This window comes from Podarcis liolepis (assembly GCF_965112155.1).
Source record: "Podarcis liolepis genome assembly, chromosome: 11".
Taxonomy (NCBI): Eukaryota; Metazoa; Chordata; class Lepidosauria; order Squamata; family Lacertidae; genus Podarcis; species Podarcis liolepis.
In genome coordinates this window covers 56,436,313-56,458,555 of record NC_139565.1, presented here as the reverse complement: position 1 = coordinate 56,458,555, position 22,243 = coordinate 56,436,313, and the positions used below count along the sequence as shown (strand labels likewise).

General features: G+C 45.1%; 1 protein-coding gene across 2 annotated transcripts in view; it reads right to left on the bottom strand.

Moving 5' to 3' along the window:
• Positions 1–22,243, bottom strand: part of SKOR2 (SKI family transcriptional corepressor 2) — a gene marked incomplete at its 5' end in the record, with an annotated part of 33,239 nt that continues 10,996 nt past the window's right edge. The window contains 5 exons of one of the 2 annotated variants that reach the window (XM_083465820.1): positions 1–615; positions 6,564–6,634; positions 10,879–10,946; positions 14,913–15,011; positions 15,464–15,529. In XM_083465820.1, coding sequence (XP_083321946.1) covers positions 6,572–6,634; positions 10,879–10,946; positions 14,913–15,011; positions 15,464–15,529 — 296 coding nt within the window. In that variant the 3' untranslated portion in view covers positions 1–615; positions 6,564–6,571. Of the gene's footprint in view, positions 616–2,776; positions 2,813–6,563; positions 6,635–10,878; positions 10,947–14,912; positions 15,012–15,463; positions 15,530–22,243 lie in introns of those variants that run through there. The other variant, XM_083465819.1, reaches the window with a different exon arrangement.

The following is a 22,243-nucleotide window of genomic DNA, read 5'->3' as shown; positions in this document are numbered from 1 at the left end:
TCCTTGGATTTCCCAGTCTGCTTTCAGAAAGCGCTGGGTATGGCTAATGCTCTTCCATCAATACATCTCAATGTCACGCTAGCCCAAGTTTGTTCTCCCCCCCCCTTCTGAATCACGTTCCTTTCCACAAAAGAATCACTTTTCAAAAGCAAAACAAGCCGAACTCTCCGCGTGCTTTTGTGACACTGCACTGGGAAGCCTTGGAAGGGTCTTTTGTGTGGGTTTAACCACATGACTGGGTCAGAAAGCCTTTTCACAGTTTCTATCAAGTTGAGGAGTCCTTCTAAAAACACCAAACCAAACTCTGGTACCACCAAAAAGATCCAAGACAGGCATTCTTGAATTGTTCCACCTTTTTAAAAAACTCTTCTTCTCCCTCCTCCTCTTCCTCCTCTTCTTTTGAAATTAATAAATGTCTGCTACATTCTAATTTACATGGTTGTCCATGAAGCTTTGAGGTCACTTGTCCTTCGGTTCAATGGAACCTGATTTATTTTTGTTTCTTCCTTATTTTTTTTAAAAAACACCCAAAGCCCTTCCATTTTCAGTCTTCAAATAAGTCTGAAATCAAAGCGATGGGTGGGTAGTTTCTTATCAGAGGATCCAGCGCTCCTGCTAGAATGCGAGAGAAAAGAAAATATTAGAACAGGCTATAAATCAATAACATCATTTGATTTAATTACATAAATCTTAGCTATGACCGTCCATAATTTAACAATTCTCTCCCATTGACAGCAATAACAAAAATAAGAAGAAAGCCTTATCTCCCTTGGCTAGAGCAAGTTGGCAAGGCTTAGCAAGTGTAGGCAGATCCACCAATGAAATTGTTCTGACAGTCATAGAATCATAGAATTGTAGAGTTGGAAGGGACCCCAGGGTCATCTAGTCCAACCCCCTGCAATGCAAGAATCTCAGCTGAAGCATCCATGACAGATGCTCATCCAACCTCTGCTTTAAAAACTCCAATGAAGGAGAGTCCACCACCTTCTGAAGGAGACCGTTCCACCATTGAACAGCTCTTAGTGTCAGAAAGTTCTTCCTGATGTTGAGCAGGAATTTCCTTCTTGTAATTTGAAGCCTACCCTCCAGAGCAGGAGAACAGGACCCTCTTCTCATTGGGTCTAAACTGCCATCATTCACAGAACACAGACGTGGAAACCCTGATCTGTGCCATATCTGAAGCAGCATCTCCACCCCCATCGTTCTGCCCGGATACTGAGGTCCAGAGCCAAGGGCCTTCTGGCGGTTCCCTCACTGCGAGAAGCCAAGCTACAGGGAACCAGGCAGAGGGTCTTCTTCGTAGTGGCGCCCGCCCTGTGGAACGCCCTCCCACTAGATGTCAAAGAGGAAAACAACTACCAGACTTTTAGAAGACATCTGAAGGCAGCCCTGTTTAGGGAAGTTTTTAATGTTTGATGTATTACTGTATTTTAATATTCTGTTGGAAGCTGCCCAGAGTGGCTGGTTGTAATAATAATAATAATAATAATAATAATAATAATAATAATAATAATAATAATAATTATAATAATTTATTACTTATACCCCACCCATCTGGCTGGATTTCCCCAGCCACTCTGGGCAGCTTCCAACAGAATATTAAAATACAATAGTCTATTAAACATTAAACGCTTCCCTAAACAGGGCTGCCTTAAGATGTCTTCTAAAAGTCTGGTAGTTGTTGTTCTCTTTGGCATCTGGTGGGAGGGTGTTCCACAGGGCGGGTGCCAGAAGGCCCTCTGCCTGGTTCCCTGTAACTTGGCTTCTCGCAGTGAGGGAACTGCCAGAAGGCCCTCGGAGCTGGACCTCAGTATCCGGGCAGAACGATGGGGATGGAGACGCTCCTTCAGGTATACTGGACCGAGGCCGTTTAGGGCTTTAAAGGTCAGCACCAACACTTACAATTGTGCTCAAATTGTAAATCTGACACCATATGAATCGATGTTTCCCTCCAAGCAAATTCAAGGCGAAGTAATTTGTGTGAAAGCCTTTCTCTCTCTCATTTCTGTGCAGTTGATTGCTGCTCCGTTCAAGCAATCAGGCAGAAGTAGGGATGAGACTGATAGTCCCTGCTCTGCAATGCCACCCAGAGAATGGTCAGAGAGAGTTGTACTGCACTCATGAGCCCAACTGGAACAGGCAATTAGAGGAGCCAAAAGAGGCTTGAGTTAACATGAGTTCAGTACTTTAGTCTGAGAAGCTTATCAGAGCAGCTGCTGTAGAGAATGTGACCAGCTACTTGACCTCACCTGTATCCCAATCTCTGCCCGCTTTTTCTATGTTCACTGATCTAGACCTTGACTTGTGCCCAAACTGGTCTCTGGCCCTTGCAGGCCAAATCCTGCTGGGCCCAACACTGCACAAAATAAGGGGACTGTCAGCTTCTGCCAGGCTATACAGTGGTACTTCGGGTTACAGTGGTACGTTGGGTTAAGTACTTAATTTGTTCTGGAGGTCCGTTCTTAACCCGAAACTGTTCTTAACCTGAAGCACCACTTTAGCTAATGGGGCCTCCTCCTGCTGCTGCACTGCCGGAGCACGATTTCTGTTCTTATCCTGAAGCAAAGTTCTTAACCTGAAGCACTATTTCTGGGTTAGCGGAGTCTGTAACCTGAAGCGTATGTAACCCGAGGTACCACTGTACAATGCAAGGCTGGCAGGCGGCATTTGGCTGGGAGGCTTACCTGTTGCGCAGAATCGCTTGAGCAACTAAGAGAGGCAGCGTGCTTAGATATGCAGAGAGTGAACAGCCCAGCAGATAAATTTCTCATGCTGGGTCTGTTGTCGCTGACATGCCTCCCCTGCAGACAGCCTGATTTTTTTTTAATATAAAAAAAGTAGACAGCAGTGCTTTTCAAGGATTAGTGTTCGCTTAAATGCTAACTAAACCATCCAAGCAGAGAAACCGCTGGGATTATTACCAAGAATAGATAGATCTATTTAGAGTGGGGTGTTTGTTTTCATTTGTTGGCTCTCGATACAAAAAGAATGCAAACGACTCTGTACATTGGCTGCAGGTGTCTTTACGAAGTGGAGGAGCACATGTTCAGTCAGTAGAGCACAAGACCCTTAATCTCAGGTTGTGGGTTCAAGCCCCACGTTGGGTCAAAGATTCCTGCTTTGAGGGTGTAGGGGTGCAAATACCCAGAGTGTGGGGGTCAGGTGGGATCGCTATGAGGAATTATAAAATATGCATCATGCCATTGTGTCCGCGATGAAAGCATTGCGTTGACTGGGTTTGATTCATTGACAATAATTTCTGATCAAATCCTACAAGCCTCTCCATCTCTACCATTTGCTTTCTCTACACCCGACAGGCACATTCTAAAACACAGGCCAGTTGCTTCACCGGGCATCCTGGGTCAAAAAGATAGTAGGCAGCTTCTTTGATGTAGCTATTGTTAGTTTTGTTAATCTAAGGGCCAGGAAGAGAGTTCACAAAGAGATGGTAAATCCTACCTCTCCTGTTTATGACCTCCGGGGTTTCCTAAAAGCATTCCCCCTTGCTTCCTCTTTTATTTACTCTGGACTACTATGCATGCTCAGGGGACACGGGTGGCTCTGTGGGTTAAACCACAGAGCCTAGGACTTGCCGATCAGAAGGTTGGCAGTTCGAAACCCTGCAACGGGGTGAGCTCCTGTTGTTTGGTCCTAGCTCCTGCCAACCTAGCAGTTTGAAAGCACAAAGTGCAAGTAGATAAATAGGTACCGCTCCAGCGGGAAGGTAAACGGCGTTTCCGTGTGCAGCTCTGGTTCGCCAGAAGCGGCTTAGTCATGCTGGCCACATGACCTGGAAGCTGTCTGCGGACAAACGCCAGCTCCCTCGGCCAATAAAGCGAGATGAGCGCCGCAACCGCAGAGTCGTCCGTGACTGGACCTAACCCCAGAGTTGTCGGTGACTGGACAGAGTCGGTCACGACGACCTAATGGTCAGGGGTCCCTTTACCTTTACCTTTACTATGCATGCTCAAATTAGCTCTTTGTAGTTTTAACTTTAACTTTGTCCCCACGTGGGGTTTTTGAAATGCTCAGAGGAAATCTGATTGGTTCTTATGAACACTGTGTAAAAATTTCTTTTGTGAATAAAACGACCTGGGCCGAGGGGTGGACAGGAATTATTATTATACGCACTCCGCTCAGAATCTTGCTGTCAAGCCTTGTGCGTATTTTATTAATCAGAGTCCAATCCTTCCTTGCTTTGGGAATGCTACAGCAAGGTGTAGGACCATATGAGCCTTGCGGTCCCTCCCGACTCTACAATGTGATGATTCTATGCATTGCCTGTAGGAGATACCAAGTTCAAACTCTGGTATCTCCAGTTAAAAGGATCGGGTGATGGGAAGAACCTCTCCTGGAGACCTTGGAGAGCTGCTGTCAATCAGAGTAGACATATCGCGTTAGGTGGACAAATGGTTGGAAGTCATATAACTCACATTCCCATGTATCTATTTATAAACAGATACACAAAACAAAATCTATGCTTGATCTCAGCTGAAAGACTGAGAAGTGACTGAGACAAGACCTAAAACAAGGGTTGGGAACCTGTGGCTCTTCAGATGTTGTTGGGTTCCTACCTCCCAACAGTCCCAGCCAGCATGGCCAGGGTTGGTGGGAACGGTCAACATCTGGAGGATGTAGAACATTAGCATCTGGAAGGTCACAACTTCCCCACCCCTGATCTAAACATTTCCTTAGGTATGCAGGATTATACTAATGAAGTTGGCTTCATGGAATGGGAATGTCATGTAGATTAATCATCACTCATGAGCCTACTTTGGTACATATCCAGCTAATTCTGAATTACACGCCAATTTAGTGTGAGATCTTTATTTCAAAGGGCTCCAGTAAAGCCATGTTGAGACAACATAATGTGGTGGGTCAATTCAGGATGCTGAATTGTGCTACAAACTGTGATCAAATGAACTCATAGCTGTCCTTGTACCCTAGTGGAATTATTTTCTGGTGCAGAAAATGTTTCAAGGGATACCTTTGAATCCTAAAAAGGCACAGAGGTGACCTATGGAAAAGCAAAGTGTGTGGGTGTCCCCACACTCACATGAATGGAGGGAAGAAGTGACCGAGGGGATGGGCAGAATACAGCAGAGAGAGATGGCATCTCTGAAACATTGGCTAAGCTTTGAAATTTTGGTTGTGTTCTTGGGAAGCTACTGTAAGTTATTTCAACTTGTCCATCTAAGAATTCCTAGATAACGTATTTTTCACTCTATAAGACGCACCAGACCACAAGACGCACCTAATTTTTGGAGGAGGAAAACAAGAAAAAAAGTATTCTGAATCTCAGAAGCCAGAACAGCAAGAGGGATCACTGCGCAGTGAAAGCAGCAATCCCACTTCCTGTTCTGGCTTCTGTGATAGGTGCGCAGCCTGCATAAGACGCACACACATTTCCCCTTACTTTTTAGGAGGGAAAAAGTGAGTCTTATAGAGCAAAAAATATGGTAATTTGCCTCCCTTGTTTCAAGAACTAGCAAGAATAGAGGTCATAAAGTTCATGCCGTGAATTTAACATCCACAGTGCAGTGGTCAATTCTGACATGAAGATGCTCTTCGTGACAATCCCCAAGACATGCCCCTCTTAAGGATTTATGACAAAAATGTCTTTTTAGACCACATTACGAGCTTCCCTATCAAGCCAGCCCTTTTTCTCATCCTCCCTTCCCAGTTTGTTGAGCATCAGGTTTGATAAAAGAGTTTTGGTGGACTCAGAAGGCTGCACACTAGTTTGTGACATTCGGATCAATTGTAGTTTTTCTGACATTTTTCAGAAACAGCATGGCAGAACAACCCTTTAGCCATGCATGCTAGTGTAACCAACCCCTTCCTCTGCTTAGCTTATCTGGTAGGTTTCTCTCTGGGAAAAGCTTGCTTATTCAACAAGCAGAAGATTGCCAGATAGTGCCACAGGGGATAGAGTCGTCATCCCTGCCGTGGAATAAGGGGTCACGATTCCTCTTCCACTAGAACCACCACCGCAGCGGCAGTTAGCAGCGACAAAGGCTTAAAGTATATTGCTCCTCCCTTGGGAAGGCTCCTGGGAACTGTAGTTCACCCCCTACAGAGCTACAACCCCCAGCATCCTTTGCAGGAAGCCATGTGCTTTGAATGTGTGTTGAAGAAATGAACCTATGCTGCCAATTCTCATTGTAGACCAGTATGAATTAAGCAGCACATAAGTGGCACACAAAACACTACCAAACCATTCTACGTTCTAAATCTTAGATTCAGTCTTCCTTTAGCCAGGCTCCTGTAGATATTGAAGTGTCAGCCTTGAGCGTAACATCGCCGACACTTTGATCAAACTTACCTTTGTTGATATCTACAGGATAGTGGCTAAAGGATATTTAAAGACTGAATCTTCCTTTTGGACACAATTTGAATGAGTTTTTTGTTTGTGACTTTTGTAGCAGATCTTGTACCTCGTTCACTCAATTTTTGGATTATTAATATAAGATTTAGAACGTAGAATGGTTTGGTAGTGTTTTGTGTGCCGCTTAAATGTGTGTTGGGCACACAGCCTCAGCCCACTCTAGACTACCACTCACCTTGCCCTTTAGCTTTTGCTGAGATGCGTGCCAAGTTTTTCTTTCCTGATCAAGCTTGCTGCATAGGGAATCTGCAAAGATATAGAAAATGCCTCTATGTGAGGATGAGATGCGGAGGAGGAGATATCAATCAGAGACAGGACTTTAAATCAAGGCTAAGCCAGATGCTTCCCAGGTGATTCGTACAGGAGCCTGTAAGGCAGGCAAGTATTTTTGCTAGTGTAATACAGAACAGAGTATGTTAAAAAAGAGTGGCTTTCTAACAGCACAATTCTATGCATCTTTTCTCAGAAGCAAGCCCCACTGAATCGATGGGGCTTGCTCCCAGCTTAAAGAAGACCCAGGGAATTGGTGGGTCAGCTGAACTCCACACAGAGACATCAGCTTCACACGTCATGTTCTTCCTTGTTGTGGGATGCTTGCCACAACGAAAGCGAACTAAGCAATTTACAAGGAAGCAATTGCTAAAAACCAAAACCAACTAACAATACTGAGTGGGAACATGTGTGGGATGAATTAGTAGACCAAATTGTCACTTCTACCTCAGGGGGAGAAAGAAAAGGTTCTCTGAGGTTGAAAAATCCAGCTTTCCAAAATTAAGAGTTCCCCAGGAAGAGGGATTGATTGATTGATAAACCACTCTGGGGAATGACAGCTGTGGGAAAGGAACAGGGGTCTCCTAACAACTCACAGCACCTTTAATAAACTTCAGCCCCCATAATTCCTTGGGGGAAGCCACAACTGTGGTACCATAGTGCTTTCAAAGTGTGCTGTGAATGCGCCCTTTTACCCAGAGTGAGCTCATTGAGATTAATGGGCATGGCTAATTTAGGCCCATTAATTTCAGAGGGTCTACTCTCAGTAAACATTAGCTGGATACCACCCCATGTCTCTAGAACAGTCTGCATGGACACCTGGTGGCCTGTGAGGCATCTCAGACCCTGCTGTGTGTTCTTGTGAAAGGGTGTCTCCCTGTGTTCACACCTAAAATCCCCGTGGGAAATTCCACTTCGCCCGTGGAGACATCAGGGGAGAGACAGAATCTGCTGCAACTATTGCATCTCCCAATACTTCACAGACAAAACCAAAAGCAAAGTTTTCAATGTTAAATGTTTTATTATGTTTTCATATGTGTTAGAAGCTGCCCAGAGTGGCTAGGGCATAAACAATAGAATTTATTATTACTACTACTACTACTACTACTACTACTACACCCCAAATCATAAACCAAAGCCCCCTGATCAAGCCCGTCTCTCCCGCATCTATTCCACATTGCCAGAAAAGGGCTCTGCTTCACTTTCATCATCAATATATCTATTTCCCCTGTGATCGGATGTTCAGTCAGTCTGCAAGTTGCATCATATGCGCTAGTGTATTTAATTTAATAATAATAATAAATTTTATTTATATCCCGCCCTCCCCAGCCGAAGCTGGGCTCAGGGCGGCTAACAACAATAAAACAGTATAAAAGTATAGCATAAACAACACTCTAAAATCATTAATTATAAAATTTCTTTTAAGAGCCAAGCTAGAAGGTGTAGAAGGACCTGGTGGGGACTGTGGTGAGTGGGAAGGGAAAGTTCCACATCCACTGCCACAGTTCCGAAGAAAAATCCTCCTCAAAGCTGCTTTTTGGATTATATATATATAGAAAAAGCTCCCATTGGCATCACTGGGAGCTTTCTTTCCTATGGAAGTAGCAACTTTGGGTCTGGGTGGTTAAAACAAAGATATATATTTAACATCCACAATAAGTAGTCATTTTATATGGAATTCTGACCTATCATAACTAACTTTTACATATACTTTCATTCTCTTTTTCTCAATGATCTCATTCCCTCCTCTCTCTGTCTCTCTCAACCACTCCCCCCCTTTCAACTGCTGTTTTTCCACCTTACACTTTCTACCTGTCACTCACACTAACTCCACCCAGTTGTCAGTCATTATTCCACTCCCTCTGGGATTTACTTCCTCGTAACCATGTTCTGAGGGACGCGGGTGGCTCAGTGGGTTAAACCACAGAGCCTAGGGCTTGCCGATCAGAAGGTCGGTGGTTCGAATCCCTGCAACGGGGTGAGCTCCCGTTGCTCAGTCCCTGCTCCTGCCAACCTAGCAGTTTGAAAGCACGTCAAAGTGCAAGTAGATAAATAGGTACCGCTCCGTCGGGAAGGTAAACGGTGTTTCCGTGCGCTGCTCTGGCTCGCCAGAGTCATGCTGGCCACATGACCCGGAAGCTGTACGCCGGCTCCCTCGGCCAATAAAGCAAGATGAGCGCCACAACCCCAGAGTCGGCCACGACTGGACCTAATGGTCAGGGGTCCCATTACCTTTCACCATGTTCTGAACTGCACCCTCAAGGAATCCACGCTCCCCAAAACATACACAGTCAAATGATAATAAAGACCACCTTTGTCTCCAATGAGCTCAAGGTGTTCCGTGGTTCTCTGCTTCCCAATGTTGTCTTCACAACAACCCTGTGAGGTAAGGCTGAGAGACAGTATCTGGGCTTAGGGCCACACTTGAAACTTCGTGGCTGTGAAGGGATTTGAACCCTGGTCTCCCAGCTCTCAGCCCAACACTCTAACCACTACACCACACGGGAAGAGATTGTTCCTTGCAAGAAGTCATCCTCATATACAGCCTCACCTCATGTTCAGTGCCTGCTTTAGTTTGAGAGCATATCATTTCCTGCGGCAAAGGATGTACAGGGGAGAAGAGAGACTGTCTTGCCAATTTCCCAATTATTGGGGAAGCCAAGGAAGTCAGTTGCTCAGGAAATCGTAAAAAAGAATCTTTACAAGTCCACGGTGGACAAAAGCTGAAAATGAAACCTTATTGATCCAGGGTTGTTTTTTTTAATTGCAAGCTTTAAACTCCCTCCTCTGCTGGAGGGTGTAGTGATAAGGTGGAGGCAGAAGGGGGCGCTGGGAGATTGATATGTTGCCGAGAGAAAATTCTAGCTCTTAAGTGTTCGCATCAACATCAGCAGACTGTTTGGAATTACAAGGTAAACTTTATTATGCTTTCTGGGTTGCAGAAGACTTCTCCTGGAAGTTGCGCCAACTTGGTGATGACCCTATCTTAGCCCAAATCAGTATTGCACCTACTGGTTTAACTTGAGAAGCACCATAGCTCAACAACAGGTCAAACAAGTGGTCCAACTGATTCAACACTGTCTACAATGATTGGCAGCCACTCTCTGTGGTTTCAGTCAGGGGACATTCCTAGCTCTACTCCGGAAATGCTGGGGACCTTTGAATTCAAGGCAGATGCTCTACTACTGAGCTATGGCCCTTCTGATGTGTGTGTATTTTCCAGTTTCCCCACTCTAAAAGTCCACCAGCATTCTGTGCTCATTGGCCTCGTTCAGTTCTCCTTGGGTTTTAAATCCCCACCCCACCCCTATCTATCTCCTATCTATCTATCTATCTATCTATCTATCTATCTATCTATCTATATCATCTGGAACTTCTGCAAAGCTTTGGGTTCCACCAGAGCTCGTTTCAACCATCCTCTTTTGCTTTGTGCTCTTTTGCCTACATAAGGATCTCCACGCTTGGAGAATGGAGCTCACTATCCATGTATCAGAATGCTTTGCACAAAGAAGGGGTCTCAGAGTTCCTATGCTCAGCCCACCTCAAATTCTTATACGAATGACCTGCCGCCCACCTTCTTAACCATCTTTCCAACTTATTTGAGAGATTATTTAAGAGGAGGACTGCCTGCTGATGGCCTGAAGGACCTTTGAGTGGGGCCTGACAGGCTTCACAAGGGCCACAGCTGCTTTTAAATTGTTTTAAATTTTTATCCGTGTTGTTTTAAATGAGACCATCTTGGCTGTGAGCCCTGGAAGACCTGCACCCTGCCTGACTGGCCTTTTCCCATCTGGCCGGGGAGAGTGGAGTGCGGACTGACTCCAGCTACAAAAGCTGAGGCTGTTGAACAGATTCTTGGGCGGGAGGTTGAGAGAGCTTGTTGCTGTTATTGATATTATTGTTTTAACTTTAGTTTTAGATCTTATGGTTTACGTGCAACTTGTTTCCATTTGGTTGTGTACTTTTTGATGTGTTTATTTATTATTTATGACTTCTGCTATGTTTGTAATTATGTAAATCTTGTCATGTTGTGAGCCGTCTTGAGCATAGCTTCAACTATGGAAAGGCGGCATACGAATAAAATGATGATTTCAAAAACTGAAGTGAGAGAAGAGAAGAGAAGAGAAGAGAAGAGAAGAGAAGAGAAGAGAAGAGAAGAGAAAAGAAACCACAATAGCACATAGAGCTCAACATTTTTTTAGCAGGGAACACTCTCTTACAATTTGTAACTGTTGAACCATTTCTTCTCTGTAGGCCAACTCCCGCTTCATCTGGTCTTGAAAATTATCTACATGGGGGCAAAAGAAGGAAGCTTCATTAAGAATCATTACAGGGCAAGAGGATTTTTAAAAATAATAATTTAAAAAACCCAAACCAGTAGAATAGAAACACAACATTAAAGGTTTCTTATTCTGATGGATTGCACGAGTAGGAACGATCTGCAGAGTGATGTTACAGGTGCTAGCCAATAGACCTACCACCACACATGGCTTTTCCCTAATATGCTGGAAGCTCACAGAAAATTCAGAGCTCATCACTCCAGGGCATGGAAATATCACTGTGATATCACGGCGACAACACCGCCTTTATTAAATAACTTCAGCTGCACTTAAAATGTTTTGCTCGTCTTCACTCACAATTCTCTGCACAATAACCTGAGTAAGATGGACCGGGAACACAATCTGTCTGGAACAAAGCCTCATGAAGTTCTATAGGGTTTACTTCCAAGTAAATGTGTACAGAATTTATAATTGCAGCAGGATCTCTGTCCAAGTAAATGCATATAGCATCTGGCTGTAAATACATGCAAATTTATCCACACTTAATCCTAATCTGGGAGTAGGTCCCAACCAATTATGTGACTTGCACCCGAGTCAATACTCTTAGGACCAGGCTGCAAAACTATAAAGCAGGCATTGAATGTTCCCACTCCTTAGTTCTCCATAGTTGTTTATAGCCTGGTATTTACGTTCTATTTTAATCTGGAGCAAAATTGACCACTGCTTTGTGGTGCAGCAAGACCACACATTCTTCAAGCTGGCGAACGCCATCGCCGCCACTTCCTTGGTCAGCAGCGCATGACTATCCATTTTCATTCAGATTGTGTTTTGTGTGGTTTCATTGTGGGCTTTAGTTACATGAAGGGGAGGCAAGTCTTAAATTTTACTGTGGTACCAAAAGGAAACATAGGGGAATGCAGATGGCTGAATGCCAAGCTGCCGTGATAACGTTACCTGGCAGGTAAGACAATGTACTTTGGACAGCACTTTGGAAACCAGCCTTGTTCCCCAAGCTCTTTGAACCGCAGCAGTTTGTTGTTGTCATTTCTTAAACTGTTCTCAGTTTTGTTCACTTGACATTGCTGCTTTTCTAAATTGCACGTTCTCTTTTGAACTATGTCCTTCTGGTTTTTTAGGTACTTTTTGTACTAGAAAGGTATGGTATAAATTAAGGCGGCGATCCTATGGCAAGATTCACTGGGATGAGCAGTTTAGGATGCAGTGAACTTTCAGCTCAGCTAGCAGGTTCCTGGCTCAGCTGGGGTGAAGTCCCCAACCTGTAACATTTTTTGTACCCGCTGTGGTGGTGACTGGTGCCCACTGGGAACAGATAGGGGAGAAGGCTGGGAGGCAGACAGTAGGTGGAGCCAGAGTTAATCAGAGGTAAAGGTAAAGGTTTTGATCAAACTGTGGGAGGCAGTGGAAGACAGAAGTGCTTGGCATGATCTGGTCCATGGGGTCACGAAGAGTCAGACACGACTAAACAACAACAACAAAAGGTAAAGGGACCCCTGACCATTAGGTCCAGTCGTGACCGACTCTGGGGTTGCGGCGCTCATCTCGCTTTATTGGCCGAGGGAGCCGGCGTACAGCTTCTGGGTCATGTGGCCAGCATGACTAAGCCGCTTCTGGAGAACCATTGCAGCGTACGGAAACGCTGTTTACCTTCCCGCCAGAGCGGTACCTATTTATCTACTTGCACTTTGACGTGCTTTCGAACTGCTAGGTTGGCAGGAGCTGGGACCGAGCAACGGGAGCTCACCCCATTGCGGGGATTCGAACCGCCGACCTTCTGATCAGCAAGTCCTAGGCTCTGTGATTTAACCCACAGCGCTCCCGCGTCCCCTACTAATCACAGGTGGAGCTGGCCAATTCCAGTTTTGTCCCCATCCTCTTCCCAGGCGAGTACTACAAGGGTGTCAGGGATCAGCCGGCAGTAAATCACACAGTTCAAGCTAGAGTTAACTCTTTATTAGCAAGAACGTGATCTGTACAGACCTGGTGGCATGAGCACAGCAGCTCAACCCCAGCAGGTCTTGTCCCCATGGATCAGTTGCTGAGGCTGAAGGTCCCCACCTCCCCACAGCCACTTGAGTCCATCCTCTCCAAGACTTTCCCCAAGCAATCGGAGACTGTGCCTGCAAGAAGCCAACCTCTCCTCTGCTTTTTTTCATGCCTCTTCTGGTTCTGGGAGACCAGAGGGGAGGGGAGCTTGTCACAGCAAGAGGAGGAGGCACCCATGCCTCTTCACAAGCCTGACCCATCTTGGCTTCCCTCCTCTCCTGCTTCAGCTTCTCCCTCTGATTCTGGGCTTCTCTCTGCCACAGACTCTCCCTGCTCACTTAAGCCGTGCTAGCTCTTCAGCTTCTAACCCCTCTTCTTCCTAGTCTTCTCCCTCTCTCTCTCTCTCTCTGACCACTCATTGTTGTCCCACCACCAATTCCTGTGCTCTAAGCCTTCTTGCTTTGGTGGTTCCTCACCTGGTTCCTCCCACCATTCCTCTGCGTCCAACCAGTCCATAATACTGAGGCAACACTGAGACTGAGGAGGAGGAAGGAGACCACCATCGCCACCCCTGGACTGGCTGTAGATAAGAAGCCAGGTATATGGGCAATTGATACGGAAGATAATTGTATTTCGAGGAGCTAGTGCTCTAACATGGTTATCATTCCCGCTCCTGTTTGTTTCCCCCTCTCTAAACTCTTTGATGGCTGAAGAACAGCCTTTAATACTCTAATCCAGCCTTTCTCAACCTGTGGGTCCTCAAATGTTGTTGAACTACAGCTCCCATCACTCCTAGCTAGCAAGGCCAGAGCTCAGGGATGATGGGAGTTGTAGTCCAACAACATCTGGGGACCCACAGGTTGAGAACCGCTGCTCTAATCCAGGCTTCCTCAAACTCGGCCCTCAACGTTTATGGCCTACAACTCCCATGATCCCTAGCTAGCAGGACCAGTGGTCAGGGATGATGGGAACTGTAGTCTGAAAACATCTGGAGGGCCGAGTTTGAGGAAGCCTGCCCTAATCTGTTGGAAGGGAAGGAAGTGATATTACTGGGTACCTTCTTTTGATGTTGGACATTGTTTGAAGAAAGTGAGGCATTGGGAGAGGCAGCTAATTAATAATCTGTATGTAGCTAGCAGCACTAGCCAGTCAGGCAAGTCATGCAGGCCAACAGGTTAGCTACCTATAAATCAGATGACTTTGGGCCGAGTTCTGAGAAGCTGGTGGATGGACTGATGGCCGTGGGTCTGTGCAACCTGAGACTACTTGGGGGAGTCACTTCGCCACTTCTTGAGGGTTTCCAAGTGGCAGCTTGAAGTGCTTGCTTGGTGATGTATATATATTGCTTTCCGTTTAGAATAAAATCTTAAATCTTCTCACTCACTTGGGTTTTGTATTGCCTCTGAATCTCTTTTTTTAAAAAACCACCTTGCATTCGGCAAGACACCAGGCAGGTAGGAGGCTGTTTGAGGGCAGAATGAGCTTGGTGGGGCAGTGTCCTATTCATAGCTGTCAAGCGTCCCTTATTTGGCGGGACAATCCCTTATCCCAGCACCATGTCCCGCTGCTGTCCCTTATTGATGATGTCCCTTAAATAAGCTACTGAAGGTAATGGGGCCCTTTCTATGTCCAGCTGTCCTTTGCCAACAACAAATTGTTGCTGTTTTTTTGTGTTGAATATATGCTATATGGTAATTTATGGACCTAATAGGTATCTAAAGCCATTTGCACGCAATAAAATATGTATTTCATCAAAGTAATTGTTGATCCCTTATTTTGGCTGCTGATCCCTTATTTTCAAGGCTGCTGGTCCCTTATTTTCAAATCTGTAAGTTGACAGCAATGGTCCTATTTGCCCCTAAAGTAGCACCCTCCTCTGGTACCAACTGATGCTCTTGAGCGTTATTCACATACACTTAAACATACAGAGATAAAGTAAGAAAAATTAATAATAGAAATGTTTTTCTTACTGAATACAGGGAAAGAGGCGGTTCCTTTCAGGACTTGGAATTCCTGTTCCAGCCTCCGCCGCAAGTCTATCTGCTCAAACAAGACCTTCTGAAGTTCTTCTAGACCAAGAGGAAAGGAGATATTTTTCTACTAATCAGCTGAAATAAATCTTGAGAGTCTGCTTATCCACGCAATCCATTATTACAAAGACTTGTCTGTGTTGGTGGTGGCAATTTAAGGGTGTCCATGGTGGAAAGTCTTGCTTAGGCCCAGGATAGATTTTGTGCAGAAATCCATGAATATAAATCAATGCAATATATTATTTTAAGGTATTATAGTACAGTGTCATGTATTGATTGATACATATGCATTAATCTCAATTATAGCCACACAAAAGGTCCATATATTATTCATATGTTACTTGTCAAGCTTAAAATATGGCGGAGAATAAAAAAAAGACAAGAAAAGAAAAATCCCCTCAATTGTCTTTGTATTGCTGCTAAAACAAAGGGCCACATGGCGACGATAGATCGAGAGCTATTTATCTATATATAATTTCTCTCTCTTTTACCTTTTCCCATGTTTTCGACATCCTTTTTCAGAGAATGAGGTGAATTGGTTTCCTGTATGGGTTCGCCTAATGAAGAGAGGAATATAAAGTTATTGATTTACATGTATGCTGCTTCTTATCAGACGCAGAGGTTCATTTTGAATCCTCATCAAATGGCTGTGGGTGGGGGGAGATATTACAAAAAAGGGTTTTATGGCACCAGCGAATGCCTAGACCCTCCAGCCTTTGTTCATTCGAATTTAGCCAGAGATCTGGCTTGAGAAAAGACATACATATATTAAATCTCAAAGTGAAGAAATGCCACTTTTTTTTTTAAAGAAGTGTCTGTTCACCCTCCTTTTTCTGAAGGTGTGCAGAAAAGAATATCAGCGCTTGAAGTTGATAAAGCCTCGCCTCCCAATTTTAAATGCAGTTTTATATTTCAATCAATCAATTTCCTTTATTCGACCGATAGTCAGAATTAAACATCACACAATAATTATAAACTATAACAGCAGTTTTATATTTAACTAACTAATATATTTACAAACCACACTTTCATAGGAAATACAGCAAGGAAGCATACAATGGAAAAATACAGAGTAATAACATTGGTTAAAAACTCTCAGCGTCTTGCCAATAAACGCTGGTTGCTCCAGACATTTCAAATTCCAAAGGCCTGTCTTGAGTGCTACTGTTTTTTTAAAAGACATCTAAAAGAAACAGGGATAACTCCCACCCAACTGTGATTGGCAAGGAGTTCCGCAGGACAGGGTCTGTTGCACTAAAGACTTTATCCCTGGTAAAGGCCAACTCAGAGGCATCGAGAGAGAGTAGGGACTACATCAGGGACTTATAAGAGGCAGATGACAGGCTGAGTATTGTCTGAACCAGGGATAGCCCATGTGATGCCTGTTGACTACTGTTGGACTCCAACACCCATCAGCCCCAGCTAGCATCCCAGCCAGTGGTCAGGGATGCTGGGAATTGCAGTCCAACAACATCTGGGAAGCAGCACATGGACAACATCTGTCAATACAAGGCAGCTCTATAAACCGTATACACTATTCATACTCAAAATTGTTGGTGTACAATAATTGTCAAACAAATGTATAAACCCCACCTTACAGGATGGTGTATATACATACAGATAGTGGTATATCTAATATATTTAGTACACACTAGTGTATCTAATATGTTTAGTACATACCCCATATACTGTTAGTAGCAAAGATGCTAATTTCAGCAGGCATTCCGATATTACAGCGTTAATAAATTGTTATCTTTATTATATTGTTGAGTCACTTGTACACCATATAGAGACAATCATAATAGATAAATTGTCTAAATAAATAAATAAAATCACAACAAATGACCTACAGTATAGATCAGTGATGAGCAACCACCAGCTTAATTCAGGTTTAATTCAGTCCAGTCGGTGTCTTAAACTGCGCAATGCCATTTCCCCAAAGACATGTCCACCTGTTGTGCACTTGATTTCATATATATCACGCGCTTTTGAGCAGATAAAGATGCAGATCCCTTCTAAAAGTGGGGTTTACGCCTGCAGACACCAGTGCTGTGTTCACAAAGAAACAGGGGTTTGCAGACACCACCAATCAGCCGCTGAACGGTACCAGCAAAGCCCTGAGCCCTTACCTGCATGGTTTGATTTCAATCCATGCAGGTAAAGGAGAACCGTTCACCTGATGTCACAACGAGGTCAGGTGATTGCCAGGTATGTGACCCCCTCCCATCCGTCAAAATGTCCCGCAAGGGTTTTGGGGGCAGCTAGATCCTGCTTGCTGACAAGATATTCACTCGATAAAATGGAAAATGCAAAGCATTTCATCAAAAGCAGGAAGAGCCGCAGGCCACAGTTAAACATGAAGTAAACTCATTGAAACATGCAGACTTAAATTAGCTGTGTATTAAGTAACTCTGTACGAGATTAAAGGCAGTCGGAAGAAATCAGAGTGCTTTATGTAGGCTGAGAATTCCTGGGTTCAAATCCTTGCTTAGCCATGAAGCTAGACAACAACTCTCAACCTAACCAGTCTATAGATGGCATATAAATAATAAAATTATTATCATTATTATTAGGCTGCTGGGTGGATAAAATAGGAAGATTCCATACACACCTTTCTGAGCTCTTTGGAGAAAGGACAATATATAAATGAGCCAATGTCATCCGAGAATATTAGATGATGAGATATTATTAAAACATGAACTTTAGATTTGTTGATTTTTCTATATATTTACAGGGAATGGTTTATTCCTAGTTTCCACTGATCAATGTACACTTAAATCTGCCCTTTGCTGAAATCCTATTATTGCGTATGATGCATATTCAATAGTGACATTTGTGATCTCTTCTCGATATTTATTGTAGTAATGCAATTGTAAAACCAGATGTATCCAGCGTGGTGCCAGCATTTCCATTATGCTCAGAAACATGGTTGCTAAACTTCATTCCAGGATGTTGTGTGAGGAACACAAGGTCACTGTCCGGTGCAATTTTTTTAAAAAAATCAAAATACAAATACAAATAAAAGCTCAATACTGCAGGAGAAAAAGGGACGCTTATAAAAAGCAGTAGGATTTAGCTGGTCCTTGTATATTATTTTTTGGCTGAGAGGTGAAGGAAATTACTGGCAACCCCACCCCATCCCTTGACTTATGTTCATGATCAAACAACTCCATTTATAGGGAGCCTGGAACTCCAGGTTCTAAAGCAGGCACCCCCAAACTTGGCCCTCCAGATATTTTGGGACTACAACTCCCATCATCCCTGACCACTGGTGCTGTTAGCTAGGGGTGATGGGAGTTGTAGTCCCAAAGCATCTGGAGGGCCAAGATTGGGGATGCCTGTTCTAAAGTATGCCTCTACCCATGGACCTCTATGGAGCTGGTGAGTGGCCATGCTTAGGATGGCTTTATTGGGTTGTACTTTGGGTCAGGGCTTGTTTCAGAAATCTTGAGACCATGGAAGTGTATATGAAGGTGCCTTCAAGAAGAAGCAGAGCATCAGTCTATTGGGCCTGGCACAGTTCACATTGGCTGTGTGATGGCCTGGGACTTGGGCTCAGACTCGGAACCAGAGAAGTCTCACTCTGCACCGGATCCTTTACCTCAGGCATCATCTGAACCAAGTCTGGGACCTGATCCTGAAGAGTCCCAGTCTGCAGTTTCCCCTGCAACAAACACCAGCTGCGCTGAGTCAGGGGCCTGATCCTGCCCTGGCTCCAGATGCGAGGATTACCTCGTTGCCTTCAGCTGGGCCATCACTTACAGCTGCTCCGCTACCGGTTGGGTCAGGGGAGGCTGAGGCGGCCCCTGGGTCTAGTAACCCACCGACGTCTCCTGGGCTGCAGAGACTAAGGTCTGAGAGAAGGAGAGATCTGAGTACTAGCAGGAGGAGTGCTCGCCTTCTGGCGAAACAGAGAGGTGAGTCACTGGGGGATCAGGACCGGCTGTTACCCTGACAAAGATAAAAGGCTGACGGACCCCGCCCCAGGTTGCAGGAGCAACATTGCTGTATGCTACATCCTGCCTGAGATCCTGTACCTGTCCTTGCCTGGTTTCCTGCCTTGGCCCTGTCGGACTGACTCCTAGCAGAACCTCCAGATTCTGGCCCGGTCCTGGACCGCGTTTCAAGGGTTACCCACGGGCCCAGCACAGGCTGGAGACTCCTTCCAGGAGACTGAGCTTACGAACTGGACCTCTGCTCATATCATTACGGAGAAGAGATGTGTGATTTGGTGCTTCTGTTACTCTCCACAAGTTTCTAGCCTTGCAATGGAAGATATCACGTTGATGTAAAGTGCAGGGTTTCTTTCCGCGGGGAGGGGGAGTGATTTAATAAACCTTGCAAGAGGGGGACGTTTTACAGGTTGTCATGTTGCTTGCAAATCGAGACCATCTTGCCCATGGCAAAAAGTGCCTTGCAGACCCCAGGTGCAATTTTGAGTTGGTGTGGGGCCTCTATAGACATAAGCAGCACTGGGGGGGGGGGCAAGGTCCAAGTACAAGAAAGTTATTCAAACCCCCCCCCCCCATTCATGCGCAATGTCTGGATTACAAGTATAGATTGCAAAATAAAAACTTTTCTCTCTTTGGAAAGATCATAAACCCAGAGAAAACATAACTTACTACTTCACCCCGTTGTTCACCCCGTCATTCACCCCCCTAACCACCCCTCTCCATATCAACAAATATTTATCTATTTACAAAAAACAAATATACCGTACTTTTCCGTGTATAAGACAAGCTTTTTTTCTTAAAATATAATGTGGAAAATTGTGGGTCGTCTTATACATAAGTAGTGCCTTGGGGGGTGGGACTTGGGTTTGGTTGCTGGCGTGAGCTGGAGATTGTCAGTGGCTATTGGTTGTTTTAATGGTGGCTGTGGCAAGCTGTGTTGTTGATTGGCTGTTGCTGGGCAACTGGGCGGGTGCATGGCGTTTTCTGCCAGAGAGGGGACCATCAATTGGAGGCTTTAAAAAGGGGGCATCTTATACATGGGAGCGTGTTATACATGGAAAAATACGGTATTCAAATAGCTCAGCTGGTAGCGTATGAGACTCTTAATCACAGGGTCCTGGGTTCAAGCCCCGTGTCGGGCAAAAGATTCCTATGATGCAGGGAGTTGCATTAGATGACCCTCGTGACTCTACAATTCTAAATATGGATTAGAAGGTATCTGCCACAGGATTGCCAGGATCTAACCCAGGCCAAGGCCAAGATCACCCTGACAAAGAGGACACCTGACTTTGCCCTGAGGTTGTGGACTCAAACTTCTCAAGAAGGGAACCAGAATCTACAGTGCAGCTGCCTTGCTCAACCATCTGAGCTCAGTGTTTGCCCCTAAAAGCTCTTATAGGGAGCTGTCCTTGGTCCTGCAAAACATCACTATGTCGGATTCTTAAGCCTTATCAGATGGAAACTGGCCACTCTCCAGGCACTCGGCTTAAGATCCTTGTTGACCTCCCCGTCTGCAACTCCCGGCAGGATACAGGCTAGGTCACTATCGGTGATCCTCCTCAAGCGTGAGAAGAACACACCACTCTCCCCTCCTCCCTGCCTCCCCAGGGAGGGGAAAGAGTCAGACAGAAATCTATTTACATCGCTTTATTTCTGTCCTTGCAGCAGTACAGAGAAATGCGTCTGCACAGTTCAGACTCTAAACAGCAGAGAGATAAACTCCGCCCCTGTACTTCCAGTACAGGTCGGATGACACTCTGAGCTAACATCCGGTGCTCAGTACAGTGAATAGACTGCCCCTTTGTTCCCATGGTACAGTCCCAAACATCAACATCCTGTTTTGCTTTCCAGCCACCTGCAGCTCGCTCTCGCATTGCTGCTTTTCCGTAACACACTACTCTTATGTGTCCTTGACCCAGAATATACGTTGCTTGATCCTTGCAGGCTGGTGCTGGACAGCATATAAATCCCCGCATGTAAAAAAACAGCAACCCTAGGATGTCAAGGAGAAGGGTAAGTTAAAGCAGGCACCCCTCAACTCGGCCCTCCAGATGTTTTGGGACTACAACTCCCATCATCCCTAGCTAACAGGACCAGTGGTCAGGGATGATGGGAATTGTAGTCCCAAAACATCTGGAGGGCCGAGTTTGGGGGTGCCTGAGTTAAAGCATTTCTCCCTGGCACACTAGTTGTTTGTGTGCAGGGAAGTTCCTTATTCTTATTAGGAGCTTTCCGACAGATTGGCCATTGCATTGAAAGCTAGGCCTCTTGCTACAGTCTTCTTTCCACTTAACCAGGACTGGGACTAAAACACACTCGAAGAGACCTACTTTCTGAGTAAGCATGTCTAGAATTGTAGTATTAATGAGTCAGGAATATAAATTGCAATGGTCTTGTCTGCTGTTCTAACCAGGCACTATTGCACCTTTTATAGTTCCTTAGGGTGCAGCAACCAAAGGTGCAGAAATATCTGGCATCACTATTAATCTGACCGCCCTATGCTGTTCCTGTGAAATTACATGTGTTCTCTAATAACTGGCTAAGGAATAACATACGAAGCTTCAGTCGCCCCTGTGCATGACAAGGCCTGCCACAACCTGGAAAAACCTTCTCCGTCTACCTCGACTTGGCAGCTTCACTTTATGTCTCCTGCTGCGTATCCCAGCAGCAGCTTGACACACAGCAAGGAAGGATAACCATCTGTGAAAAGCAACAGCTTGCTGGTTTATGCAGCCAAAACTGCTGTTAAGGGCATAAGAGCAGGTATTTCCACCCCCCTTCTGGTCACTTGGCGACCTTTTTGCTTTCTAGTGTTAGGAATGAAACTTAGAGTAGCAGGATGAGCAGTGGTCTTTATCTGATGCTCTAGGTCTCTCTTTTTCCTCCCCACTCACAATTAACCAAGAACACCTGCTCATTCTCAGTACATAAAAAGGTAAAGGGACCCCTGACCATTAGGTCCAGTCGTGGCCGACTCTGGGGTTGCGGCACTCATCTCGTTTTATTGGGCGAGGGAGCTGGCTTACAGCTTCCAGGTCATGTGGCCAGCATGACTAAGCCGCTTCTGGTGAACCAGAGCAGTGCACGGAAACGCCTGCCCACCGGAGCGGTACCTATTTATCTACTTGCACTTCATGCTTTTGAACTGCTAGGTTGGCAGGAGCACGGACTGAGCAACGGGAGCTCACCCCGTCGTGGGGATTCGAACCGCTGTCCTTCTGATCGGTAAGTCCTAGGCTCTGTGGTTTAACCCACAGTGCCACCCGCGTCCCTTTCTCAGTACATACTTCTGCAGAATTGGTGGAATCCATCATAATG